Genomic DNA, 26,465 nt, shown 5'->3' on the forward strand with positions numbered 1-26,465 from the left:
ATTCCCACAATGCGATGTATGTGGTTCATGGAAAGTTTATTTATTATTTAAATTAAACCATCACTTTAGATAGTATGTAAAAGAATGACCTCTTGGTCAATTCCTCTACCAGGGTGTCCCCAACAGGACGTGAACTGTTAAAAGATGATGAGAATTAATTACTAACAATAATGGTGTGGGACCTGTCGACCTAATATTTAATCATTCAGATCTTCAGCATTTTGTTGACACATTATAAATTACTATCGTAAAGTAGTAAGTTGGATATACAGCTGCAGATAGAGAACGCAACAAAGTATTGTTTTTTCTGTGCTTTGGTCAAAGTAGCAGGTCTTTTGAAGTCAATGGTTTCAAGTCCAAGTCGAGTTGCAAGTCTTTTAACATATTGTCGAGTCAAAAGTAATCAAATTCATGACTCGACTCTCACTCGAGTCCAAGTCATGTGAAACGAGTCCACACCTCTGGAATACACCCAATATGTACATCCATCCATCCATCCATTTTCTGAGCCGCTTCTCCTCACTAGGGTCGCAGGCGTGCTGGAGCCTATCCCAGCTATCATCGGGCAGAAGGCGGGGTACACCCTAAACTAGTTGCCAGCCAATCGCAGGGCACATACAAACAAACAACCATTCGCACTCACATTCACACCTATGGGTAATTTAGAGTCTCAATTCATGCATGTTTTTGGGATGTGGGAGGAAACCGGAGTGCCTAGAGCAAACCCGTGCAGGCACGGGGGGAACATGCAAACTCCCCAATATGTACAGTGTAATAAAAATATTTTGATATGCTTAATATCTATCTTAATAATTCTATTGCACATTGAAATTTGACAGAAATGTATGGCATTAAATTAATGACAATTTAAATGTGCGAAAAATATAGTGTCATATTCTACAGAGATGATCTTGACGGATCATAAAAACCCGACAGACAAATAAGACAACGGTGAGTGTTCATTAATGCGGGTAACATAGCCATGTGTTGCGGAGGCGGCATGTGCTTTTGTACATGCACTTGCTTGCGTGGGCGTGACAGTTTATCCTTTCCAGTTTCATGAGACAAAAGAGATGCATCGGTAAGCTGACATAATTAAGCAATTGTAGATTGCCTCTTTTTGTAATAGAGATTTTGCGCGCTTTTTTGTGTCATGTTTGGCAAAGCAGTTTTTTTCCAAAGGAGAATGGCCTTGTTGCATCTGCTATCTTTTCCCGCGTGACTTCTTTTGCGCGTTCTTTGGCTTCAGCCTTCACGCCGAGCGGGCCTTTAAATACCCTGCGACGCGACATACCACTTAGCGCTCAGAATCCCTGTCGCTGCTGTTACGCAAGTACCGCCCACCCTCCCACACGAACACATTTTTAAACTGTGTTATGAAAGGGTCTTTCCCTGAGTGTTGGAGTGTGACATCTCTGCTTGTTTGCTGTGGCCGCTAATTCTCGGAGCACTCAGATCAGTTGTGGCGGTTGACTTGTCGACTCAAAATCAATATATGACATGAGTGTGTAACAAATACAGTTGGTACAAGTCCAAAATTGCCAAAGAGATCAAGAACAGGTTGGGTATTTCTGACTGCAGAGACCATCCTAACCAAAACTGGAAAAAAACTATCAAGTAGGAGTGTAACGGCAGAAATCAAGGTTTGGTGCGTACCTTGGTTTTAAGGTCACAGTTTAGTTCACATTGGGTACAGTAAGGGGACAAAATGCAAAACATAACATTGCATGTTTTGAAATAAAATTAGTTCTGTTTCAAATGACAAAAAAAACCAGCAAGCACGTAGCAGTAAATTTTACAATAAATGAAAGAGCACAAATAAAATATACAATGTGCCTAACCCCCCCCCCACCCACACCACCACCCCACCACCCCCACACTAAATCAACACAAAGGGGAGAGGTATTTAATTTACTCTCATGATAGGTTAAAGCTAGCTAACCTTGCGGCAATGACTCATATTGTGATCAAGAAAAACAGTGTTTCTTTTTTCAAAAAGAGTGCAGGTAGAGAATGAAATTGACAATTTTATTTGTCGTAGAAATCTAATCGCCAAGATTGTGATGAGCCAGTCCCTTTTACGCTGTTTAAGTACGTGCCCAGTTGGCACAGGGTGTTTGCACCTCTTGCTGTGGATTAGAATTTTTTTTTTTAAATTTCCCCATTTTTGACCTAATGATTTTGTGATCTGAATGATTAGTGTGTGTGGACTACAGCCTCTCGTTATTATAAGTAAGTTATGATGATGTGATCCAAATCATTAGACACAAGCTGTTTATACTTCTCGTTGCGGCAGTACGTCTGCAGTTTTTCGCCTGTGTTATCAATTTCACAATTAATAATTTCTGACATTATGTTGTGATCCAAAACAATATTGCCAATGTATAGTTGTTATTTTTCATTAATTATGCATTTGGAATAAATACAGTTATTGTATTATTTTAGTCCCATTGCCATGTGATCACTTGTATTAGGCTTAACTGTTTTGATGAATATTCTTTGGCCACATTCAGTTAAAATACTTTAATATCGAACATGCTCGTGCTGTGAATCAGAGCTGCTTTTATTGAAAACACGAGAACCTCCTTATAAACTAACTAAAGTCATGAAAATCGATTATTTTCTATGCACCCCCAAATGGTCAAGCCCCCCCATAGCCCCAGGAAAAAAAAAATCTTGGAGCCATGTCTGCTACTCCTGATGGTTTGGGTGGTCGACACCACACTGGTAGTCTGCCATCTGTGATCTCCTCGTCGACTGCTTCCTACTTATAAAGTGCCATGCGAGTGACCTTCACTTCTGCTTTTCTAAAATTGTACACCTTTTATATCCACTTCTTGCATATGCCAGGCTTTTTTCCTTACAATTGTAGTGATCCCTGCCTATTTGCGGTCCTCTATAAAAAGTTAGCTATTTGCATTTTTTTTTCTTCCTGCGGAACCTACTGTATGATTAGCTCATCACTGAAAACTTTACCATTGAGGAATTGTGGCATATTTTTGGGCTGTTTCTGTAACGCTAACGTGTCACATAATTCCTCCAAAACCACTAGCTAATAGGAACGTAGTGCTGGGCTATATGGCCTAAATTTTATATCACAATTTTTTGATGACTTGATAATTATTGTATTAAAGTTTGTAAACGTATAAAACCGGGCCAGACCGGTTAATTAATTATGGTGTAATGATTCATTCATTATAGCAATGTATCGATTTATATTCCTACGATCCAACTGGATCGATCTGTGCTTTCCAAGTTAGCCTTCCGCACGTAACGATATCGATTTAAATCGTTTTAAAATGTAATCAATCGATTGTATCGATACTAGGAAATAACGCACGGGGTTTACGCACGCCAGGCTTTATGTGGAGGTGTATATGTGTTGTATTTCCAAGTGAAACACATTTATTCCTTTGACTTCCCTTCATTTTTCACTTAGCACACGGCAGTTAGCATTGTCAAGACTACTTTTGTCTTTGTCCTCTCTTCTTCTTTTCCTTTTTCTACGCCCCACGTCTGGTCACTCTTTTTCGTAGTGGCCCTAGTGGTTGGATGAGACACCACCGTATGTGTCTGTGTTATTTTTTTAAGCACTTATTGAAGTTTAAGAAGTCCCTCTTGTCTGGTGGAGGGCAGATGAGGAGGAGGCTAGCAAGAAATTATCATTAAGGATGCGCGTGTTTGACTTATGGCAAAGCCTTTCAAGCTAGTTAGTTCAGCTTAGCTTGCAAGCCGCTAACAACGATAACAAAGTACCCTCGAGGGGAAACTCAGGCGAACAAGACGAGAACCAGCGAAAATGTCAACTACTGGATGCTGTTTCAGGCTCGCGTTTGTGTTACAAAGAGCAGGTTTGTTTATTTATTTAGCTATCTAACACTTATTAACACTATTCCTAAAATATTTTCCTCATGAAAACGTTTCTACGAAACGTGCTACGTTTCTAGCCAGTACCATTTAACTGTTTAGAATAGAGGCGGCACTGCTGGTGGACGACTGGTTAGCACATCTGCCTCACAGTTCTGAGGACCCGGGTTCAAATCCGCCCTCGCCTGTGTGGAGTTTTCATGTTCTCCCTTTGCCTGCGTGGACTGGTTAGAGCGTCTGCCTCACAGTTCTGAGGACCGGGGTTCAATCCCCGGCCATGCCTGTGTGGAGTTTGCATGTTCTCCCCGTGCCTGCCTGGGTTTTCTCCGGGCACTCCGGTTTCCTCCCACATCCCAAAACATGCATGGTAGGTTAATTGAAGACTCTAAATTGCCCGTGGGTGTGAATGTGAGCGCAAATGGTTGTTTGTTTATATGTGCCCCTGCAATTGGCTGGCGATCAGTTCAGGGTGTACCCCACCTTTCACCCCAAGATAGCTGGGATAGGCTCCAGCACACCTGCGACCCTAGTGAGGATAAGCGGCACAGAAAATGAATGAACGTTTAGAACAGGTATTCTCAAACCTTGGGTTCAGCTAGGGACTCCTTACAGTGGTGACGTTTTTCCGAGGACCCCTCATAATTCTAACATCAATTAAACATCTATTTTCTACGGGGTAAAACAAATGGCCCAACAATAATATCGTAGCTGAAATAATATCAATAACAATAAGTTGCTGTTGTCCCCTGTTTCATTACAAAGCAACACAAGAAATCAGTCAACTTTTATTCGGTAGACTCAGAGTACAGTACACAATAACACGTAAAAGCAAAGTCCATCAGGGAAATCTTTATATTTGACCATAATTAGTTTTTATACGATTCCCAAATCAACAAGAATATAAGAAATTTCAACTGCACTGTACAGTATGAAGGTATTTATTTCAGTCACACTGGATGAATTTTTGGCAAAAACCGTTCCTACTCTGGCGACGTAACATGATTTTCCGCGTAAGTCGTATTTCACCGTTAAAGTCGAAATTTATGGCGAAATACTTCTGTACAGGTATTGTCCCACGTGATTGTGACAGCATGCTCAGTGTGTGTGGGCGCGATGTGTGAGTGAGACGGGACTGCGAAGGAGGACGGAGTGCGCGCCAGTGCGAGTGTGTACAGTGGCAAGTGTAGTGACGGCGACCGGGGAAGAGTAGCGATTAGCGGAGGACCCGTTGACGTTGAATGTGCAGAGGAGCTAATAAAGCCATTAAAGCAGCAAATCGGTGCTTCGTGCCTTTATTGTTGCCGCCACCCAGCTCAGTTGTGCAACGAGAGAAGGGGGTTAACCCTGCGTCTCCCGACCACGGTCAGGTGACCGTAGCAGGAAAGGTTAACACTTCGTATAAAGAAACTAAAATACATTAAAATAAAAAAATAAGATGCTGTACTTACCATTACTGCTGAGAGTGTGAAAAAAGGAGGCCGAAAAAGGCAAAGATACTCCAGCCGCACACACATAGACACGCACTATGCACTAGCTAAGCAGAAACACTATGGTGCTGGGACAAAATGGCGGACGAGGCACGGGCGTCATAAAGTTGAAACGTCGTAGGTCAAGTGCGTCATAACTCGAGGACTTCCTGTATATTACGAAGATCATTTTACACTGGAAACTATGTGAGTCACAGAATACATGTCTGGAAAGCAATGACTCGCAGCCCTGGAACAATGATTCCCTGCAATTTATCATCCCAGAATACAGATACAGTAATCCTACGCTCACGGGTCTTGCTTCGCTGTCCCGCTGTATAGCAGATTTTTTATTAGTTTTTATACGGCTATATTTTTTTGTGTGAGCCATTGCTTTCACAAAAGCCTGTGTGGAGTTTGCATGTTCTTCCCGTGCCTGCGTGGGTTTTCTCCGGGCACTGCGGTTTCCTCCCACATCCCAAAAACATACACGTTAATTGAAAACTCTAAATTGCCCGTAGGTGTGAATGTGAGTGCGAATGGTTGTTTGTTTCTGTGTGCCCTGCGATTGGCTGGCAACCAGTTCAGGGTGTACCCCGGCTCCTGCCCGATGATAGCTGGGATAGGCTCCAGCACGTCCGCGACCCTAGTGAGGAGAAGCGGCTCAGAAAATGGATGGAAAGTTAAATATTACATAACATCACATCAGATGGTGTTTAAAAGGTCCATAAAGGGCATGTGAGTGGATGTTCTCTAAAGCTGGAGAACTTGCATGAAGAAAAATGAAATCGCCTCATACACATTTTGCCAAATACGGTTATTTCCAAATGATGGACCTGCTCTTTTATGGGACTCTTTATCGCTTCCTAGTTACTAGCATCTTCTCCTCCATGTTGGTGGAAGTCTCGCAGCATAGCGAAAAGTACAGAAAAGAAAATCTATAATCCCCTTTTTCCATATCGAGAATTAATAAAATATCGATCCAATCGAGCTTCTCAATATATCGCCTGGCACTATAGAAACGTAATTGGTGTCATTGTGTATGTTCAATTGATGCATCTCCACTCGTATAAAATCCTTTCGTATTGTATGTGTATATGTATTGTATCTGCATGTACACACACACCTCGAGTGAAATTTTTCCGAATCAAATCATCTTTCAGCCTTTTATTTTTAAGGATAATGTTGTAGGATGAGTTTAATAGTTCTGCTTTTGGTTCAGAATTTGTACCATATTGATAGTTTAAGCTATTAATATAGGCAATTTGTAGTGGGAGCATCAATTGCTCATGCTTTTTCGCTATTTATGCCAGGGCTAGATCCCTAGCCCCCGTGAATAGCAAGGGTTTCCTGTAGCCCATTATTCAGGCTGAGAGATGACAATTCCCACTGAAGAATCATTGAATAGCACTTGTACATAATTTGTATCCTGACACAAAAGCTGCACAAGTGATGGACCTCGAGTCGGTCTAAGTGGCCACGTCTCCAAGGGGAAAAACCTCTTTGTAACACCCACTTCCTTTACTTTGGGTCACTATTTTTATTGATGCCTCCATAGAGCAATGTTATCTCTAATGAGCCTCAGGAATGGAAGTAAACGTCAGGAGTAAACTTTAAAAACTGTGTTAAAAGTGAGCGATGGTGGGGCCAGATTGTTTTTTATGGCTTGGTAGCAGCTCTATCCAAGGCTGGGTTGGGATATAAGGTTTTGAGAGAGACAAACACTGGCACTGTGGAGGATCGTTTGTGAGAATAACTCCTTTGCTGAGTTGATCAAATTGATAAATACATCTTTTGACTAAAAAGGAAATCCTTGGTCTTCTGAATGCCTATTCGTATAGGATTTAAGTTTCCTAAAAAATGAAGAGTTTTTGTTTTTCTGGTGCAACTGAAGGTACATTTGTTTGGAAAAATATAACAATGACAAGGAAAAAAGTTCATAGAGTTTAATTTAGGAGCTGATATCTAGCTCTGTCAATTTTTTATGGTTTTCTTGATAATAACCAAAATTATATTTAACAACACAATTAAGCTCCCAGGCATTGAAATGAACAAGAAATAAAAGAAACAAGGGTGGCGTAATATTTTTCTTTTGTCTGTGTGTACCTCTCTCTCTCTCTCTCTCTCTCTCTCTCTATATATATATATATATATATACATACATATATACACACATAAATCATACATACAGTATACTGTGTACACACACACACATATATATATATTATACATAAAGTATACTGTATATCCATCCATCCATTTTCTGAGCCGCTTATCCTCACTCGGGTCGCGGGCGTGCTGGAGCCTATCCCAGCGGTCATCGGGCAGGAGGCGTGGTACACCCTGAACTGGTTGCCAGCCAATCGCAGGGCACATACAAACAGACAACCATTCGCACTCACAGTCACACCTACGGGTAATTTAGTGTCTCCAATTTATGCATGTTTTTTGGGATGTGGGAGGAAACCGGAGTGCCCGGAGAAAACCCACGCAGGCACGGGGAGAACATGCAAACTCCACACAGTCGGGGCCTGGGATTGAACCCGGGTCCTCAGAACTGTGAGGCTGACGCTCTAACCAGTCACCCACCGTGCCGCGTATACTGTATAAAGTTCTACAATTGTATATACATACAAACATATTCGTCATAACATATATATATATGATGATGCAGACATTGATCTAATTATTTAAAAGAAAATGACTAGTGTTAAGAATGGGCGAATTCCATGTTTGCATAGTTTTTTTCAAATGTATTTGAAGTTGTTTTGTGAGTTTTCTTTCCACTGCTTTTAGTGATTTTATATTTTTGCCGTGGTATCGTTTCAGCACTGGTATCGAGGTACTTTATTCAGGTTTATTACCGAACAAGACACTTTCACATCCCTCACCCACCCAGCTGCACCACCGACCACATCACACCTTTGACTCCCCCTCCTGCGTTGACCATCCATGAACAGGAGGTGAGACATATCTTCAAACAACAAAAGATCAAGAAAGCGGCAGGCCCAGACCTTGTGTCTCCATCCTGCCTCAAAGTGTGCACAGACCAACTGGCTCCAGTCTTCACACAGATCTTCAAAAGATCTCTAGAACCGTGCGAAGTACCATCCAGCTTCAAACGTTCCACCATCATCCCAGTCCCCAAGAAGCCTGCAATTTAGGGTCTGAATGACTACAGGCCTGTCGCCCTGACATCTGTGGTCATGAAGTCCTTTGAACGCCTCGTGCTGGACCAGGTGAGCGTCACCCCCGGCAGACCCCTGCAGTTTGCCTTCTGTGCAAACACTTCTGTGGAGGACGCAGTCAACATGGGACTGCACTTCTTCCTAGAACACCTCGACGGCATGAGGACCTACGCGAGGATCCTGTTCGTGGACTTCAGCTCAGCGTTCAACACCATCATCCCCGAACTCCTCTCCTCCAAGCTTCTACAGCTCAGCATTTCGCTTGCCATCTGCCAGTGGATATACAGCTTCCTGATGGGCAGGACACAGCAGGTGAGGCTGGGGGACACCACCACATCTACACGTACCACCAGCACCGGGGCGTCCCAAGGATGTGTCCTCTCGCCGCTGCTTTGCTCTCTCTACACGAACGACTGAACCTCAACGCACTCGGCTGTCAAACTCCTGAAGTTTGCAGATGACACCACAGTCATTGGCCTCATCGAAGAGGGTGAAGAGTCTGCGTGTTGACAGGAAGTGGAGCGGCTGGAGCTGTGATGTGGCCGACACAACATGGAGCTGAACACGCTCAAGACTGTAGAGATGATTGTGGACTTCAGGAGGCATCCGTCGCCGCAGCGTCCCCTCATGCTGTCCAACTGCCCTGTGTCAACCGTTGAGACCTTCAGGTTCCTGGGAATCACAGTCTCTCAGGACCTCAAGTGAGAGACCAACATCAACTCCATCCTCAAAAAGGCCCAGCAGAGGATGTACTTCCTGCGGCTTCTTAGGAAGCACGGCCTGGCACCGGAGCTGCTGAGGCAGGTTTACACAGCAGTCATCCATCACAGTCTGCCACAAAAAAGGACAAACTCTGACTGAACGGACAATTAAAACTGCTGAAAATATTGCCGTTAAAAATAAATTTCTTGAAGTCTCTGCGCCATTTGCACAATGGTCACTGCACTAGACTATTGCTCTATTAGTCATTTCAAACTGCTCTAAATTGTCAGAGGACTGTATCATATGCACAACTGTTAAACACAAAAAATTAAAATATCGCCATTACCACATTACTCGTAACCTTTTATCGCTCACTGACTAGGTTTTTTTGTCTCAAAAGTATTCACTGTGCCTGTTGTCGTAGTAGAGCGGCTGCAACTACCGGAGACAAATGCCTTGTGTGTTTTTGACATGGCAAATAAAGATGATTCTCGTTCAAGTCAGTTAATGGAGTTGTCAGTCAGCTGATTAACCTAAATCATCTCAGTCAATTCTGTTTCCAGTCTGTCCGTGGACATTATTGAGCCAATACAGCTGAATCAGTTGTGTCCACACTGTATCTGTTGAGTATGCTAATTCAAATCAGTGTACCAATTAAGCTAAGTAATTTGAGGATGTGGTGTTTACTATGAGTCGACTATCTGGAGTGAGTGAATAGATCAATTTAATTACCTTGGTCTGACTGTTGCATTCTTCATTTGAAATGGTTTTCCAGGCCTTTACTGTAGCCTCTTTCAGTTTTTGTTTGTTTATGGGGGTTTCTCTCATGATTCTTCTCTTCAGGAGGTAAAATGCAAGCCCTATTGGGTTAAGGTCCGGTGATTGACTTGGCTAGTCTAAATCCTTACACCCCCCCCCCAATGAAGTCCTTTGTTGTGTTGGCAGTGTGTTTTAGGTCATGGTCTTTTGCATCATGAAGCTTCTCCCGATTAGTTTGGAAGCATTTTTCTGAAAATTGCCAAACCAAATGGTTTTGTAGCCTTAAGAATTCATACTGCTGCTACCTTCACGAGTTATATAATCAATAAATACTCGTGAGACAATTCCAGAACCAGCCATGCAAGCCCAAGCCATGACATTACCCCCACCATCCTTCACAGATGAGCTTGTGTGTTTTGGATCATAAGCAGATCCTTCCTTTCTCCATACTTTGGCCTTTCCATCACTTTGGCAGAGGTTCATCTGGGTCTCATCAGTCCAAAAAACTTTGTTCCAAAACTTTTGTGGCTCATCTCTGTACTTTTTTGCAGTATCCAATGTGGCCTTCCAATTCTTTTTGCTGATGAGTGGTTTGCACGTTGTGGTATGGCCTGTATATTTCTTCTCTCTGAGTCTTCTTCGAACAGTGGATTGTGATACCTTCACCACTGCCCTGTAGAGGTTGGCAGTGATGTCACTGACTGGTGTCGAGTCAACTCGAGTCCCCCCATCTCTGCTATTTTCACTTGTTATTGTCCCCCCAAAAAAACAACCAGACTTTTAACATAGGGAAAAGTTAGACTGCAGAATACATATAGTAGAAGTTGAATGAGGAAATGTCCTCGCCTTCAGCACTTGATGTGTCAGGCTGTGACAGGCGGACGTGTCCAAAATGTGGGTGGGCCAAAATCTGGCGAAAATTCAAATAGTTCATCAGAAAACAAGCCTAAAACTACAAAATCTATTTTGGGGGATTTTTTTTTTTTCCTGCAGACATTATTTGTAAGTCCAGAACTATGGAATAAGTGCCAATGTTCACAGTATTAGATATTGTAGGTCCTTGAAGCAAGTCAGATTTTTGTCCTTTTTTTTTTTTTTTTTTTTTAACAATTTTACACCAACAAATAAAAATTTTCACCTTGGTGTTTTTACGCAATAAAATCTTGATTATTATAGAAGTTAATGTAATTAATTGTTGATGTAAAATGTGATATTTACTGTAAATGGCATTGACCATTTTGAAAATGAACAAACTGCTTATAGCCTCCCCATTGTCTACTCATAGTGTAAGGAAGTTAGGAAGTACTTACCATTCTTCACCTTGCTCGTCAATGGCAAGGCTGATGCCTGCAAAAGTGTGAAATGATTGACGTTTTAGTGAAAGAAGTCATAGTGGGGAGACAACGGTGTTCGAGAGATAAAACTTGGCGAGAGGATAACCCGCAGCGAGATTGTGGAGTGTTTACCGAATGATCAGCTCTCTCCAGCGAAGCTAATCAGCCAATCACGGCTGGATTCTGCTTAAGAGGCCTGTTTGACTGATTAAGGCAAAACTCATCAACACGGCACCCGGAATGTCTCCACCAGTGCCCTGCTTCCTTGAATCTCTGAAGATGTTTTTTCTTTTAGCCTGTCCGGATACCATATGTCCATTATACTCTAACATAGAAATTATTCTCAAATGCTGCTTTTTATTTTTTATTTTTTTGCTTTATTGATTGGTCCGACATAAGTATATATTGTATTTTGAATATTATTTCTTTGACAATCTAATTTCCCTCAAGGGGTGAATTATGTATCTAGCTCTCTAGCTATTTAGCTATCTAGCTACATATATATATATATATATATATATATATATATATATATATATATATATATGTGTATATATATGTGTGTATATGTGTATATATATGTGTATATGTATATATATATGTATATGTGTATATATATGTGTATATGTATATATATATGTATATATATATATGTGTGTGTATATATATATATGTGTGTGTATATATATATATGTGTGTGTATATATATATATATATATGTGTGTGTATATATATATATATGTGTGTATATATATATATGTGTGTGTATATATATATGTATATATATGTGTGTGTATATATATATATATATATATGTGTGTATATATATATATATATATATATATATGTATGTTTTTCTTTTTTAATAAATTTGCAAAAATGTCAGCAATTCTGTTTTTTTCTGTCAATATGGGGTGCTGTGTGTACATTAATGAGGGAAAAACATTCACTTAAATTATTTTAGCAAATGGCTGCACTATAACAAAGACTGAAACATTTAAGGGGTTCTGAATACTTTCCGTACCCACTGTATATCCTACCCTAACACTGACTTCTTTACTTGAGTGTCTTGAGATACACAGTGTGTCTTGCTAAATTACACCTCAAATATCTTAAAACTTTTCCTGAAGTTAAGTCGTTGCTACAATTATTCCAACTGTTCCCCTACTGGCGGCTCTTATACAGTCAGGAGTTAAAAATGTGTAAAAACAACTATGCTTAAGAGGAAACAGCTCACAGTGTGTGATTGCCTTATTGTTGCAGATGAGAATCTGCTGTATCGTTATTGCTGCTCGTTGATTTAATATGATTTGCCTGAGTTGACCTCTCACCCCCCCCCCCCCCCCCCCCCCACTTTCAGATTTGTTCCTGACAACTGAAGGCCCGAAGTTTGAGACCTGGATCAGCAAGGTACATTTGTTTAACTTATTTAGCTTAAATACAGTATTTCACAAATTATGGTAGAGTACAGGCAGGCCAAGTGGACAAGTGGTTAGCATCCTTTAAGGTTTGGGGTATGAATCTGTGCTTCGGCTTCCCAGTGTAGAGTTGGCATGTTCTACCTGTGCATGCGTTTTTTTTTGTTTTTTTTTAATTTAACCCCCCATACTCCTCCTACATTTTAAAAAATTGCATTTTGGGTTAATTGAAGACTAAATTTACCCGAGGTGTCAATGCGTGTTTGTCTATACAGTGCCATGAAAAAATATTGGCCGCCTTCTCAAATTCTTAGTTTTGCAGTTTCCCCACTTGAATGTTTAAGATCATCAAACAAATGTAAATATCAGACAACTATAACCCAAGTGAACTTGGGTTATACTTGTCTGATATATAAATGGTGATTTCATTTATTAAGGGGGAAAAAAACTATTCAGTTACCTGGCTCTGTGTGGAAAAAGTAATTAGCCCTGTTGTTAAATCATTAACTAATTGTGGCTAATCACATTTTTTGGTTAATTTTCACTGATCACACCCAAATCGCTTAAATAGAATCTCTCCAGATAAAATCAAGTCGGACAAAAGAGCTAAAACACTTGAAAAAAATGACACGATCCACAGAATTTCCAGAACAGTCGAGAAATAAAGTAATTGACATCTATCAGTCTGGAAAGGGATACAAAAGCCATTTCTAAGCTTTAGGATTCCAGTGAACACTAGGGAGAGCCATTATCCTCACATGGGCAAAAACTGGAACAGTGGTGAACCTATAAAGATTACCCTCAGAGAACAGCAATGATTCATCCAGGAGGCCACAAAGAAAGTCAGGACAACTTCTAAAGAACTCCAGGCCTCCCTTGCGTCAGTTAAGGTCAGTGTTCATGACACAACAATAAGGAAGAGACTGGGCAAACATAGAATCCATGGCAGAGTTCAAAGGCGAAAACCACTGCTGACGAAAAAGAACATATAGGCTCGTCATAATTGTTTTTTGTTTTTGATTTTTGTTTTTTTTTTTGGGGGGGGGGGCATCTGAATGATTCCCTCAGTGGGGGGAGGGCAGTGTCCAGCTGGGGAGGACACTTGGCCTGCTCTCTGCCTTTCCTCTGTGGATTTTTAATGTTTTTTTTTTTTTTTTTTTTTTTGTCCTGTTCGGCTGTTAGGTCAAACAGAATGGAAGATCTGTATCCCTTTTATGCCGGAACAGTTTTACTGTCACAGTGGAGTTTTTAAGCTTCCGCTGCGGTTTCTTAGTATTATAATTGAAGTTTATTGAGAATCAGAGTCGATCATTCGAACAGAACAAAGTTTCTAGAGGGGAGAGAGAAACAAAGACAAAAGACAAAGCACTAATTGTAAACAGGATAATTACAACAATGAAACATTAAATATGAGTGTTGCATGGGGCTGTTGTTGAAGGTTCTTATTTAGCAAGATACTTTGAGGATAGCTTGTACTCTCAAACATTAAGAGGAAGCATGTCTTTCTATTTTCCTTCTCTTCACTGTCAACTGTGATAAAATGGTAACATTTTAAACAGCAGCAATAACTGGTGTCTTTTATTTGTTGCCATTTTGCAGTTTAATATGAGTGGGTTTAGCAGTGCCCATTGTTTTGGTAGCGCAAACAACACTGTTGTGTTGTTCGCCCCTCACAACCAGTAGGTGTCAACACACTGATCAGAGACAATAATGAGTCATGAAGCACCAACACCTCTGTTCATTTGTGATCTGTGAAGCTTCAATGGGCTGCGCCTATGTCGGCTGCTTCTGTAGGAGTAGTTAATATTCCGCCGGTGCAGAGCCAGGGGAGACTGTGTGAGCGTGTATGTCTGAGTGTGTTGCGGATGGGGGAACTCCTTGAAATTCAGCAGGTTGAAGCACAAAGCGAGCAGCAGTGTATCTTATCGCAGCGAGGGGGAATGGGAGGAGGCCCGGCAAGAAGAAACAGGAGGGGGGTTGGCAGCAAAATATGGACGAACCGGGGACGGAAACAGAAAGGAAAAATTAGCAAATAAAATGTTTCGATTTTTCAACCTTCGATCATGCTCACCAAGGATTTTTTTTTTTTGACGACAATTTCAAATAACATAAATTCTAAAACTGTTGTCAAATGTTTTGGGCCCAGGGGAGAAATTTTACCAAGGACTCCCTCATAATCGTAATGGCAATTAAACTTAACCATGTGTACCTCTAAATCCATAGGCATTAAAAAGTTGCCTTAGTCTAGCGATAAACGGTAATTATCTGACGGATAATTATCTGGCCGATTTGAAGAATTATGACATCATATTGATTAATCTGTCAACATTAAATAGCTCTGATTTTAAAATATATCCAAGAACGAAAAGGAAAATCCAATGAAGCTAGATCCGTAATTTGCGGTCGGTACGTCTAGTTGAACAAATTAAGCGCTCATTCTATTGCATATAGGCAATCGTAAACACGCATTGAGCTGAGACGTTCGGTTGCACAAATCAAGCGCTCCTTTCTATTGCTTACAGCCAATCGTAAACGTAAATTGAGCTGAGAGGGAGCGCGCAGTAAACATGCCATTGACTGTGTGGGATTTCTTAACTATTTCAAAGGAAGACATTTCGCTTGCTATTTGCAGCAAATGTTCTAGAAACATTCCGTGAGGAGAGAAAAAATTATCGAGCTTCAACACATAAAATCTCATCAGCCACATAAAACGTCATCGCTAACGACAGTGTTTTGAAAGCCTACGAAGACACCTGCGCTGCTATTGCCCCAAAGCCAGCCACGAAGAAAGAACCCAGACTTGTTCCAATCACCGCCGCATTTATTAACAAGTGCAAAAAAATAGCTAGAGATGACCTGATGTCTAAAACGTAATTTCATCATGAAAATGATTGACAACCGACCCTTTACCAACATTGAGTATATTGGCTTTTGTCAGCTAATAGGAGCCACGGTTTGTACTTCCGAGTCGAAGCTATTCTTCGGATGTATGTTTGCCAGCAAAATATGATGTGATTGCCGCACTTTTGCATACACCGATACTGTAGATAGAAATAGGACATAAGTTTCACGACTAATTTACAGACGTGATGTTAGCCCTGTTTGGCTGGTTAGGTCTGACCATGACGTGGCACATCTGCAAGGTGATGAATGCTACAGTTTCATACACATGCATGTTCAGTCATAGGTCTGTCTATTGTGTGCTCATTTGTATGCACACACCATATGACATTCACGTTTTATTATGCATTCACCTATAGCTGAATTTTACATTTCATAAGCAACCGTAAACAAAGTATTTTCTTTGAAAAAATAAATAAACTGATTGAAATGAAAGTTGTTTTAATAGTGATGTCATATTTGGTTAGGACAAATCTTTGAGCTTTCCTCCAGGTGTGCACAAACTACAGTTAACTCTAAATAATAAAAACAATTAATAAGTTATCAGTTATCCTATCTTGAGAAGTAGGAAGTTATCTGTATTGGGTTTAGGAAAAAAATTATCGTGCACCCGTACGATCGTCATAATGTTACGAGAACAAAAATCATATTTCTAGCAAAAAAAACCTGTAATGTTATGAGAGTAAAGTCATTTTTTCAAGAAAAAAACCCTAAAATATAGACATATACTGTAAAAAAAAAAAAAATGATAATCTTACGAGAATAAAGTTGTAATTTATACTAAAGTCAAAGTTTAATGTGGGGCAAAAAAGTAATTTTGTTTCTGGTGTCCTTTGACAGCTCTTTGTTCTTGGCCATAGTGGAGTTTGGTGTGTGACTGAGGTTGTGGTCAGATGTCTTATATTCTGATGAGTTCAGACAGGTGCACATTAATACAGGTAACGAGTAGAGGACAGAGGAGCCTCTTAAAGAAGTTACAAATCTGTGAGAGCCAGAAATCTTGCATGTTTGTAGGTGACCAAATACTTTTTTTCCAAAATAATTTGCTAATAAATTCTTGAAAAATCAGACAATGTGATTTTCTGGATTTTTTCCCCCCTCATTTGTCTCTCATAGGTGAGGTATACCTATGTGCTGGAGCCTATCCCAGCTATCTTCAGGCAGCAGGCGGGGTACACCCTGAACTGGTTACCAGCCAATCGTAGGGCACATACAAACAAACAACCATTCGCACTCACATTCACACCTACGGGCAATTTAGAGTCTTCAATGAACCTACCATGCATGTTTTTCGGATGTGGGAGGAAACCGGAGTGCCCGGAGAAAACCCAGGCAGGCACGGGTAGAACATGCAAACTCCACACAGGCATGGCCGGGGATTGAACCCCGGTCCTCAGAACTGTGAGGCAGACGCTCTAACCAGTCAGTCACTGTGCCGCCTGCTAAAACATAAGATCTATATTATTACCATGGCCTTCTTACTTACACAATATGTTAAACCAGTGTTGCCCAACCTTCATTGCGTCAAGGCATTTTTTTTACATGACAAAAATCTCAAGGCCACTGAACAAAAATGTCACAAAAGTTAATAACTACTGAAATAATTGTCATCTGAGTTTACTCCCAGATGTACTTTATGTAAAATCTGCACACAAATTCTGTTGTAAAAATGGCAACAAGTGGATACACAGTTTCATTGTACCTTCTGCTATCGAGTGGAAGAGTAGTTAAGTGTTCTGCGTATCACGCTATGTCTCTTTTTTTTATACAAATATACATATATATATATATATACATATATATACATATATATATATATATATATATATATATATATATATATATATATATATATATATATATATATATATATATATATGTGTGTATATATATATATGTGTGTATATATATATGTATATATATGAAGTCTAACTTGCTGAACACAGATCGGTCCAATTTGATCGTAGTAATATAAATTGATAAATCAATATAATTAATGAATCGTTACACCACTGTTTATACTGTATATATTGTATATTATTGATGTAACAATAATCATGATATCGTGAAATATTCGTGCCTCTATATCATCGTGGTCTTGTCTCAGTAGAAAATAATGAGCAGTTGTGCTTAAATTTTTGTTTTGGGCCGGCTGTAAGCAGCAATGCCGCTTGCTGCTACAGCCAGGCTACAGCGCTCCAGTTCCTCTTAAAGAGTATAAACGCACCTGATTGCACGCGCATGTGTGTTTGTGCGTTTGTGTGTATGTTTCTGTATATATACTGCATGTGTTTCATTTTTCTCTTCCTGTGTTGTCAGGATGGCAACTTCAGCCGGGCAACTGTTCTGCCTGAAAGCTCTCCTTTCCCCAACGTGGGACAGTCGTCCTTTGCTGATTTTGGTGAGTACAAAAAAAACGGGTAGAATCCATAGAGTTCCAATTGTTCGATATACCTTTGGTCTTTTAAATTTGTGGTTAAGCAATGAGCTTGGGGCACATATGCAAATGACGACGGTTATCCAGAGAGGTTGATGGGGAATTGTATTTTATTTTGGTTTGCAAAAAGTTTGCAAAAAGTCATTTTGACTAATGTAGGCTCTAGATGAGTGATTCTCAACCAGTGTGCCGGGGCACATTAGTGTGCCGTGAGCGCTCTTCTGGTGTGCCATTGGAAATTATAAAATTTTGCTCAAAACATTATTTACAAGAAAGAATGTATTTTTGTTCATCTATTTATGCCAGTGAGGCATAGTGACAGACAGAACAAATATATGCTATTCTATTAGATGGGAGGACGTGAATACAGTAATTAATCTATCCACTTTTTGTTTGTTGCTGTGCCGTGAGATTTTTCAGTTGTAAAATATGCGTGTTGGCTCCATAAAGGTTGGAAATCACTGCTCTAGATAAAGCTAAGTGGTCATCTGTGTAGTAATTTGAATGCCTCAGAAATAAATAGGAACAGCTTTTGTTTGCTCCTAGCTACACGTTACCCAGAAAATAGTGATATGCCAGTTGTTTACCCAAATACTAACAGTATGCTTGGCCTTAATTATTGGGCTGTACACGATCAGGATTTTTGGGGCAGATCAGCAAGTTTAAAAACAACGATAACCGATCACCGATCCGATCACAAGATGGAGCAATGTGTCTATTTAAATGATTTGTTCATTTACTGTATTATACTTGTGTACTGTATACTAAGTATCATCAAAAATATTCTCTTGTCAGGTCAAACCAACATTACAACATGACAGAAAAATTTTGCAAACAGTAATTAACATACTTTATTGTAATTACATTACTTCACACACACCGAACCTTTAGATCATGATTCGACAGAATGCTGGCATGTATACGTACAACCGTTAGTGCTAGCACGAGCTTGCTAGGCAACATAACGTTTAGTTGCCTGCTTGTGAGCCCTATCATATTCAAAGTATGTGAACATACCTCAAGCAATCCTTGAATGAACGTCTTCTCCTGAGCACGGGTGACCACCACCACACGTTTTTCCCCATTTTGTTCTTTTTTGACCAACACAGTACACACGGTCGATTGTTGTTGTCATAGCCGTGGTAACTGGTTGCATTTGAGCAACCAGATAGACTCGTTACCACGGCCCAGTGATCGTAAAAGACGGGAAGCGGTGGTATCGGAATGCAAGATTTTATTGCAGTTGTCTGACAAAGTGCAATCGTGAAATACCAAATTTCTCTTGTAGTTTGATCCACACATTGCGTTTTGTCTGTTCCACACCTCCGACGTTTTTTTTTTTTTTTTTAAACCTTTATTGGTGGTCAGCTATTTACAATACTATGTCAAAATACACGTGACAAGGCTAAAAAAGAAACCAGCTTTTGGATTCAAATATACTGTACACGGCGACATTTATTTTGCAGAGCTTGATCGGGTCGGCGAATTATGACATTAAAACGATCAGCATGAAAAGCTAATTATCGGCCGATACCGATCAAGCCGATCAGATTGGTGTAAAGTCTATTAATTGTATTCCATGACCCAAACAAGCTCAGCTAGCTAAGATAAGGAGGCTTTATGCATGCTCTTGGTGGTAAGCGGCAGAGGTGGGAATAATTCACATACATTGTGCGAGTCACAAGCAAGTCTCAAGTCATAACCTAGTCCCAAGTCACTGTGGGAAAAAAAATCAGGCAAGTCAAGTCGAGTCGCCACTAAATTTCAAGCAAGTCAAGTCATTACTTGGTTTAAAAAAGGCGTATGTGAAGTCACACAATCTTGCTCCAGTCGCAACATATATTGGACGGATAATAAAATGTTTTTTTCACAAATCATAACACAAACGAAGTATTCACAACTATAAGAGTTAGATGAACAACAACTGAGATGATGATTGATTTAATTTATTGCACTAAATTGTTTTAAAGTTGTTTTTCCTAACTCAATTTAACTCAACTATTTCTGAACAACTATGCTGTTTACTTTGTGGTGACAGCCTTGTAACTCCTACGGTTTTTAAGAGAACACCATTATAAAAAAGCTAGATAAAAAGTGATCCGATATAACAGACCTATAATACACTCTTTCGTCCACTAGCAATGCCGCTTCACTTCTTCTTTATTCAGTGGTTGACATTATATTTTAGACATTTCTTTCTGTCCTTGAGTGCACACCATTTCGCTTCATTAGAAAATGAGAGAAAAACAAAGAATTGCAAGAAAAGAAAAGCTTTGGACAATTGTCATAAACCGTCCCGCCCATAGTTGCATTACTTAGCTGTACTAAAACTTTTACAATCACATCATTTTTATTTTTAATCCTCCCAAACCAGTCTATGAAACTTAATGTTTGACCAGCTCGCTAAACTGTTAAATTAGCTTACTTTGTGACTTTTGTAGTGACGGATGAAGTTTGACGTCGTTGTCTATAATGCACGAGTTGCAAGCCATGCAAGTTGGCATCCTCTTTTTTCAGACTTCATCGACAACATAATCCTTGAGTCCAAATTGTATTGTCTTTGGGGTGCCTTCCATCATTTATGCAGTTGGCTACGTCATACTGGCAAGTGCCCTCTAAAAACGTTTGATTTAAAAAAATCCACCGGAAGTCCATTACTGTATTACTACTGGATTACTAGACATCTGTGGTTTACTGCCAAAATTCACCAAATTTGCCAGGCTAAGGAGAATGCCTATAGCAGTGGGGACATAAAATGTAAACGGACCAAAAACCAGCTGACAGAAGAAATCAACATCCCCAAGACGTCCATCACACTTCTTATTACCCCACCTGCTCCCGAGGCTGCGTTCACCATTCAAGAGCAAGCTGTGAGTTGGCTCTTCAAGCTGCAAAAGATCAAAAAGGCTTCTGGCCCTCCAGATTCCTCCTGTCTGAACGTATGCACTGATCAACTGCCTGGAAGTGTGTACAGTCCAATCCTTCTTCAAATGCTCTACCATCATCCCAATTCCGAAGAAACCTAAAATTTCGGGACTGAGCGACTACAGGCCTGTTGCCCTGACATCTTGAGTCATGAAGTCCTTTGAACACCTCGTATTGGAAGAACATCACAGAACCCCTGCTGGACCATCTGCTATTTGCCTACATAGCAAAGTGGTTGGTGGATGATGCTGTCAACACGGGACTGCACTTCATCCTGGAACACCTCAAGGGTGCAGGGACCTACATGACGATCCTATTTGTAGACCTCAGCTCTGCAGTCAACACCATCATCATCATCACTCTTCTCCTTCAAGCTCCTCCAGCTCAGCATTTCTCCTGCCATCTGCAAGTGGATTTACAACTTCTTGACAGGAAGGACACAGTCCCTCATCTGCGAGCGGATTTACAACTTCTTGACAGGAAGGACACAGTCCCTCATCACTACCAGGACCATCGCTCTTCTCACTCTACACAAATCACTGCATGTCAACTCACCCAGCTGTCAAATTCCTAAAGTTTGCAGAACACATCACAGTCATCGGCCTCATCAACAATGCAGAAGAGTCTGCACTCCGTCAGGAACTAGAGTAGCTGGTGTCTTGGTGCAGCCGAACACTCAAGACTGTAAAGATGATTTTGTACTTCACACTGTCACTACTGTAAACATCATCATGTTCCCACCTCCGAACATCACTGTTGGTATGATGTTTTTAGGATGATGTGCAGTGCCATTTCTCCTCCAAACGTGATATGCATTATGGCATCCAAATACTTAAAGTTTGCTCTCATCAGACAAGACTATATTCTCCCAGTATTAAACTTGCTTGTGCAAATGTTGTTCAGCAAACTTTAGACAAGCTTTGACATGCTTTTTTTTTTCAGCAATGGGGTCTTCCGTAGTGAGCATGCATACAGGCCATGGCGGCGGAGTACATTACTCACTATTTTCCTTGTGACAACAGTTACGTGCTAATTCCAGGTCTTTTTGAAGCACTTCACAGGTGGTCCTTGACTCTTTGACAACTCTTCTGATTATTCACAAATCTTCCAAGGAGCACCTGATTGAGGAAAATCTATGGTGGTATCATTGGCTTTCCACTTACATATTATGGCCCCAACCATGCTCACTGGAACATTCAGAAGCTTACATATGCGCCTGTAACCAATGCCATCATTATGTTTTGCAGCAATTAGTTTGCAATGGTCTTGAGACAGCTCTCTGCTCTTACTCAGCCTCTCCTCAGATCAAGACACATGAAAGCCCACATGGAGTTTGCTAGAAACACCTGAAGGACTCCAAGATGGTGAGAAATAAGAGTCTCTGTTCTGATGAGACCAACAAATAACTTTTTGGCCTTAATTCTAAGCGGTGTGTGTGGAGAAAACCAGGCACTGCTCATCATCTGTCCAATACAGTCCCAACAGTGAAGCATGGTGGTGGCAGCATCATGGCGTCGGTGTGTTTTTTCAGCTGCAGGGATAGGACAACTGGTTGCAATCGAAGGAAAGATGAATGTGCCCAAGTACAGGAATAAACCTTCTCCCGAATGCTCATGACCTCAGACTGAGCCGAAGGTTCATCTTCCAACAAGACAATGACCATAACCATGCAGCTAAAATAACGAAGGAGTGGCTTCAGAACAACTCCATGACTGTTCTTGATTGGCCCAGCCAGAGCCCTGACTTAAAACCAATTGAGCATCTCTGGAGAGACTTGAAAATGGCTGTCCACCAACGTTCACCATCCAACCTGACAGAACTTGAGAGGATCTCCAAGGAGGAATGGCAGAGGATCCCCAAATCCAGGTGTGAAAAATCTGTTGCATCATTCCCAAAAAGACTCATGGCTGTATTAGCGCAAAAGGGTGCTTCTACTAAATACTGAGGAAAGGGTCTGAATACTTACGGCTGTGTGCTATTTCAGTTTTTTCTTTTTTAATAAATCTGCATAAATTTCAACAATTCCGTTTTTTCTGTCAATATGGGGTGCTGTGTGTACATCAATGAGGAAAAAAATCTACTTACTTTCCATACCCACTGTACACGGTCCCCTCCAAAGGTATTGGAACGGCAAGGTCAATTCCTTTGTTTTTGTTGTATACTGAAGACATTTGGGTGACCTTGCTGTTCCAATGCCTTTTGAGGCGACTGTCTATGTTAGTATGTATTACACCACCTTTTGTTTTCCTTGAGAGGTCCATAATGCGATCCGCTCAGTGAAGTTGGAAGCCGGGCAGTAGGACTGCGTTGTCAAGGATGCGTTCACTGAGCCAGGTTTTAGTAAAGCAGAGGGCGGAAGAGAATGCGTTTTTTTGGGTCCTTGTGAGGAGGAGAAGCTTTTCCATTTTGTTGGGCAGAGAGCACAGCTTTGCAAGATGAATTGATGGAAGTGGAAGCAGTAACTGCAAGCACTCACCTTCATTAAAATAGGGGGAAAGTGCCAACCTTCCGTGTCTTTTGATGCCAACCAGGTTAAATTATGACAAAGTCAGCTTTAGTTTCATATCGTTTATGATGTAAGAGTCATGTTTTGAAAGTCAGCTGTAGCGCTCTACAAGACATCGTTTTCCTTTAAATATAACCTCAAAGCGCCACCTTGTGGTGCAATCTATTACTTTATCTGAGATTTTGAAAAGGTTCGTCAATGTATAGTTATATGAAACTTTGTAGACACATGAACCCTGGCAAACATTTCTTTATATTGCAGTTTCTTTGTGCAATTTTGAAAAAATGGCTCAGTAGTGCCCCGTACAAACTTTCAACAAATCAAAATTGGGAGGTATATGGCACCGTCCAAGACCTACAAAAAAGCCTCTTCGAGCCCAACAGGAAGTCCGCCATTATGGATTTACTTAAAAAATGTTCCCCATTTTTCACCTTTTACAGCAGTCATATTTTTACAAGCTCCTCCTACAGATTTAATCCAGTCGACCTTAAACTTCTTAATGCGTTGAATATGAAAAGTTATCAAAAGCTTTTCATTTCAGATAACGCTGTTGCCGTGGCGACATGCTGTTTGCCGTGCTGTTCGTCAAGAAACCAATGTTGTGTTTTGAGGGTCTTAAGCATGCATGCAAACTCATCAAAACTTTGTACACACATCAAGCCTGGGAAACATTTCAATATTTTACAGGTCTTTAGTGTATTTTCTTTAAAATGTATTAGCAGCTCAGCCCACAAATATTCAAAAGACCAGCCCGACTTTACGTTTCACATAGGGCGTGTGGAACAGTCCAAGACCTAAAAAAAAAGTCTCTGAACCATAACCCAGCAACAGGAAATCTGCCACTTTTAATTTGCTTTTCAATTCTGACCTATTTTTCGCCTTTTAAAGCTGTCATATTTTAAAAAGCTCCTCGTAGATGTTTTATCTGATTGACCTCAAACTTTGGGTGTCTCATCAAAAGATGTTGAAAATGAACTTATTAAAAGCTTCATTTTATATAACGCTGTTGCCGTAGCAACGCGGACAATTTTGTTTCGTCATGATAACAACAGCTGTTTTAACTTGACCGCAGATGTTCATATATTTTCAAGAAGTCCCACATTTGATAAGAGTCCACATCTACAAACAATTATTTACCCATAGTCAATAGCACAACTTACTGGCAAACTTGGCAGACACATCAAAAGTTCTTGCTGCTGTTGCTATTTCTACACTACCTAACTTCCCCTATTACTGTATTTTCCGCACCATAAGGCGCACCAGATTGTAAGGCGCAGTGTCAATAACGGGGTATATTTCTGTACTTAAGCCATACATAAGGTATTATTCGGTGCATGCTAAAACAAGGTAATGGAAGCAAAACAGTGAGTTTGGTTGAACTTTATTCGACTATGTATTTAAAAATCCACTCACATTATTTTTTTGATCAAGCTTTTGTCCTCATCTTCTGTATCTGAATTCAACAGCTGGGCAATTTCACCATCAAACATGCCGGGTTCCCTCTCGTACTCGTCGGGGTCAGTCTTGTTGCCGGGTGGCTGTTCAGCAATGATGCCGGCTTTCGCGAAACCTCGGACAACAGTCAAAGCAGATACCTTAGCCCAGGCATCCACAATCCATTCACATATGGTGGCGTAACTCGCCCGGCGCTCCCTCCCAGTCTTAGTAAAGGTGTGTTCGCCGTCTCTCATCCATCGCTCCCACGCCGCTCGCAACTTCACTTTGAATGCCCTGTTTACACCAATGTCCAGCGGTTGGAGTTCGCCGGCAGTTGCTGCGCCACGGTAGTCCTTGCACGGATGGCGAGATGGCGCCTTTTCCGCACCAAGACGGACCTCCTTGAAAGTGTTCGATCTTCATGTCTTGTGCTTCCGTTATTGCCTTCAGTCGCATGGTGACTGTAGCGACGCTTCTCCCGGCTGATCTTGAGCTTGATTTTTAATTATCTCGCGGCTGCTCTATTCCCATTTAGAACCACATAACTGATAGCCTGTAGTTTGAATTGTGCCTCGTAAGCATGTCTCTTCGCTGATGCCATTTTCGGGGCTCCTTAACCAAACAAATGTTGTTTAGCGGCATAACGGAAGTACAGTATACCTACCGGAGGCGTGTACGTACTGTACGTAGCCTTACGTAATGTTCTATAATTGGTTTATCGCTGCCAGCGTACATAGTGTACGCATTATGTCCCTATGTCGCCGGGAAATTGTCCCACAGTCAATGAAGCGGAGCACTTACCAAAATCGCACAACAACATTTTTACTGATTTTGGAACTCAGTGCACACATAAGGCGCACCCTCGATTTTGAGAAAATTCAAGGCTTTCAAGTGTGCCTTATAGTGCGGAAAATACGGTCGTTTGTTTTGTGTCCTGCTGTTTTTGATGGTCTAAACATACTCAAAAACTTCGAAACTTCGCATCACACATCGAGCCTGGCCAAAAATTTTATATTGAGCATGTTTGTTGTGCCATTTAAAAAAAAAAATAAATAAATAAAAAAGCTCAGTAGCGACCCATACAAAATTTCATCGAAGCAGCCCCTCCCCTCCTTTGCGTTTCACCTAGGTCTACTAAAATTGGGTGATGCATGTAAAAGCCCACGACCTTCAAAAGTCTCTTGGAGGCGTACCCTAAACCCAACAGGAAGTCCACCATTTTTAATTTACTTTCAAATTCTGACATATTTTTCCCCATTTACAGCCATTATATTTTTATGAGCTCCTCCTACAGATTTTATCCGATCGACTTCAAACTTTGGGTGTCTCATCGAAAGACAGTGAAGATGAAAAGGTATTAAAACCTTTTCACATCGGCTAACGCGGTTGCCATGGCAACATGCTGTTCGCTGCGCTGTTGTTGTGCTGCACATAATTCTGAAGTGGAATAAAAAGGATATATGGCCACAGCAGCTCCTGTGGCAGGCCGTGCTTTCTCAGAAGCCGCAGGAAGTACATCCTCTGC

The 26,465-nt window shown here is 40.8% G+C and overlaps 1 protein-coding gene across 2 annotated transcripts in view; it reads left to right on the top strand.

The window, feature by feature from the left end:
* Positions 1 to 26,465, top strand: part of itfg1 (integrin alpha FG-GAP repeat containing 1) — a 250,490-nt gene that overhangs the window by 48,570 nt on the left and 175,455 nt on the right. For both annotated transcript variants that reach the window (XM_061670006.1, XM_061670010.1), the window contains exons 7-8: positions 12,677 to 12,726; positions 17,955 to 18,036. In XM_061670006.1, the coding sequence (XP_061525990.1) occupies positions 12,677 to 12,726; positions 17,955 to 18,036 (132 nt within the window). The remainder of the gene's footprint in view (positions 1 to 12,676; positions 12,727 to 17,954; positions 18,037 to 26,465) is intronic.

Source organism: Phycodurus eques, chromosome 2, assembly GCF_024500275.1.
Source record: "Phycodurus eques isolate BA_2022a chromosome 2, UOR_Pequ_1.1, whole genome shotgun sequence".
Taxonomy (NCBI): domain Eukaryota; kingdom Metazoa; phylum Chordata; class Actinopteri; order Syngnathiformes; family Syngnathidae; genus Phycodurus; species Phycodurus eques.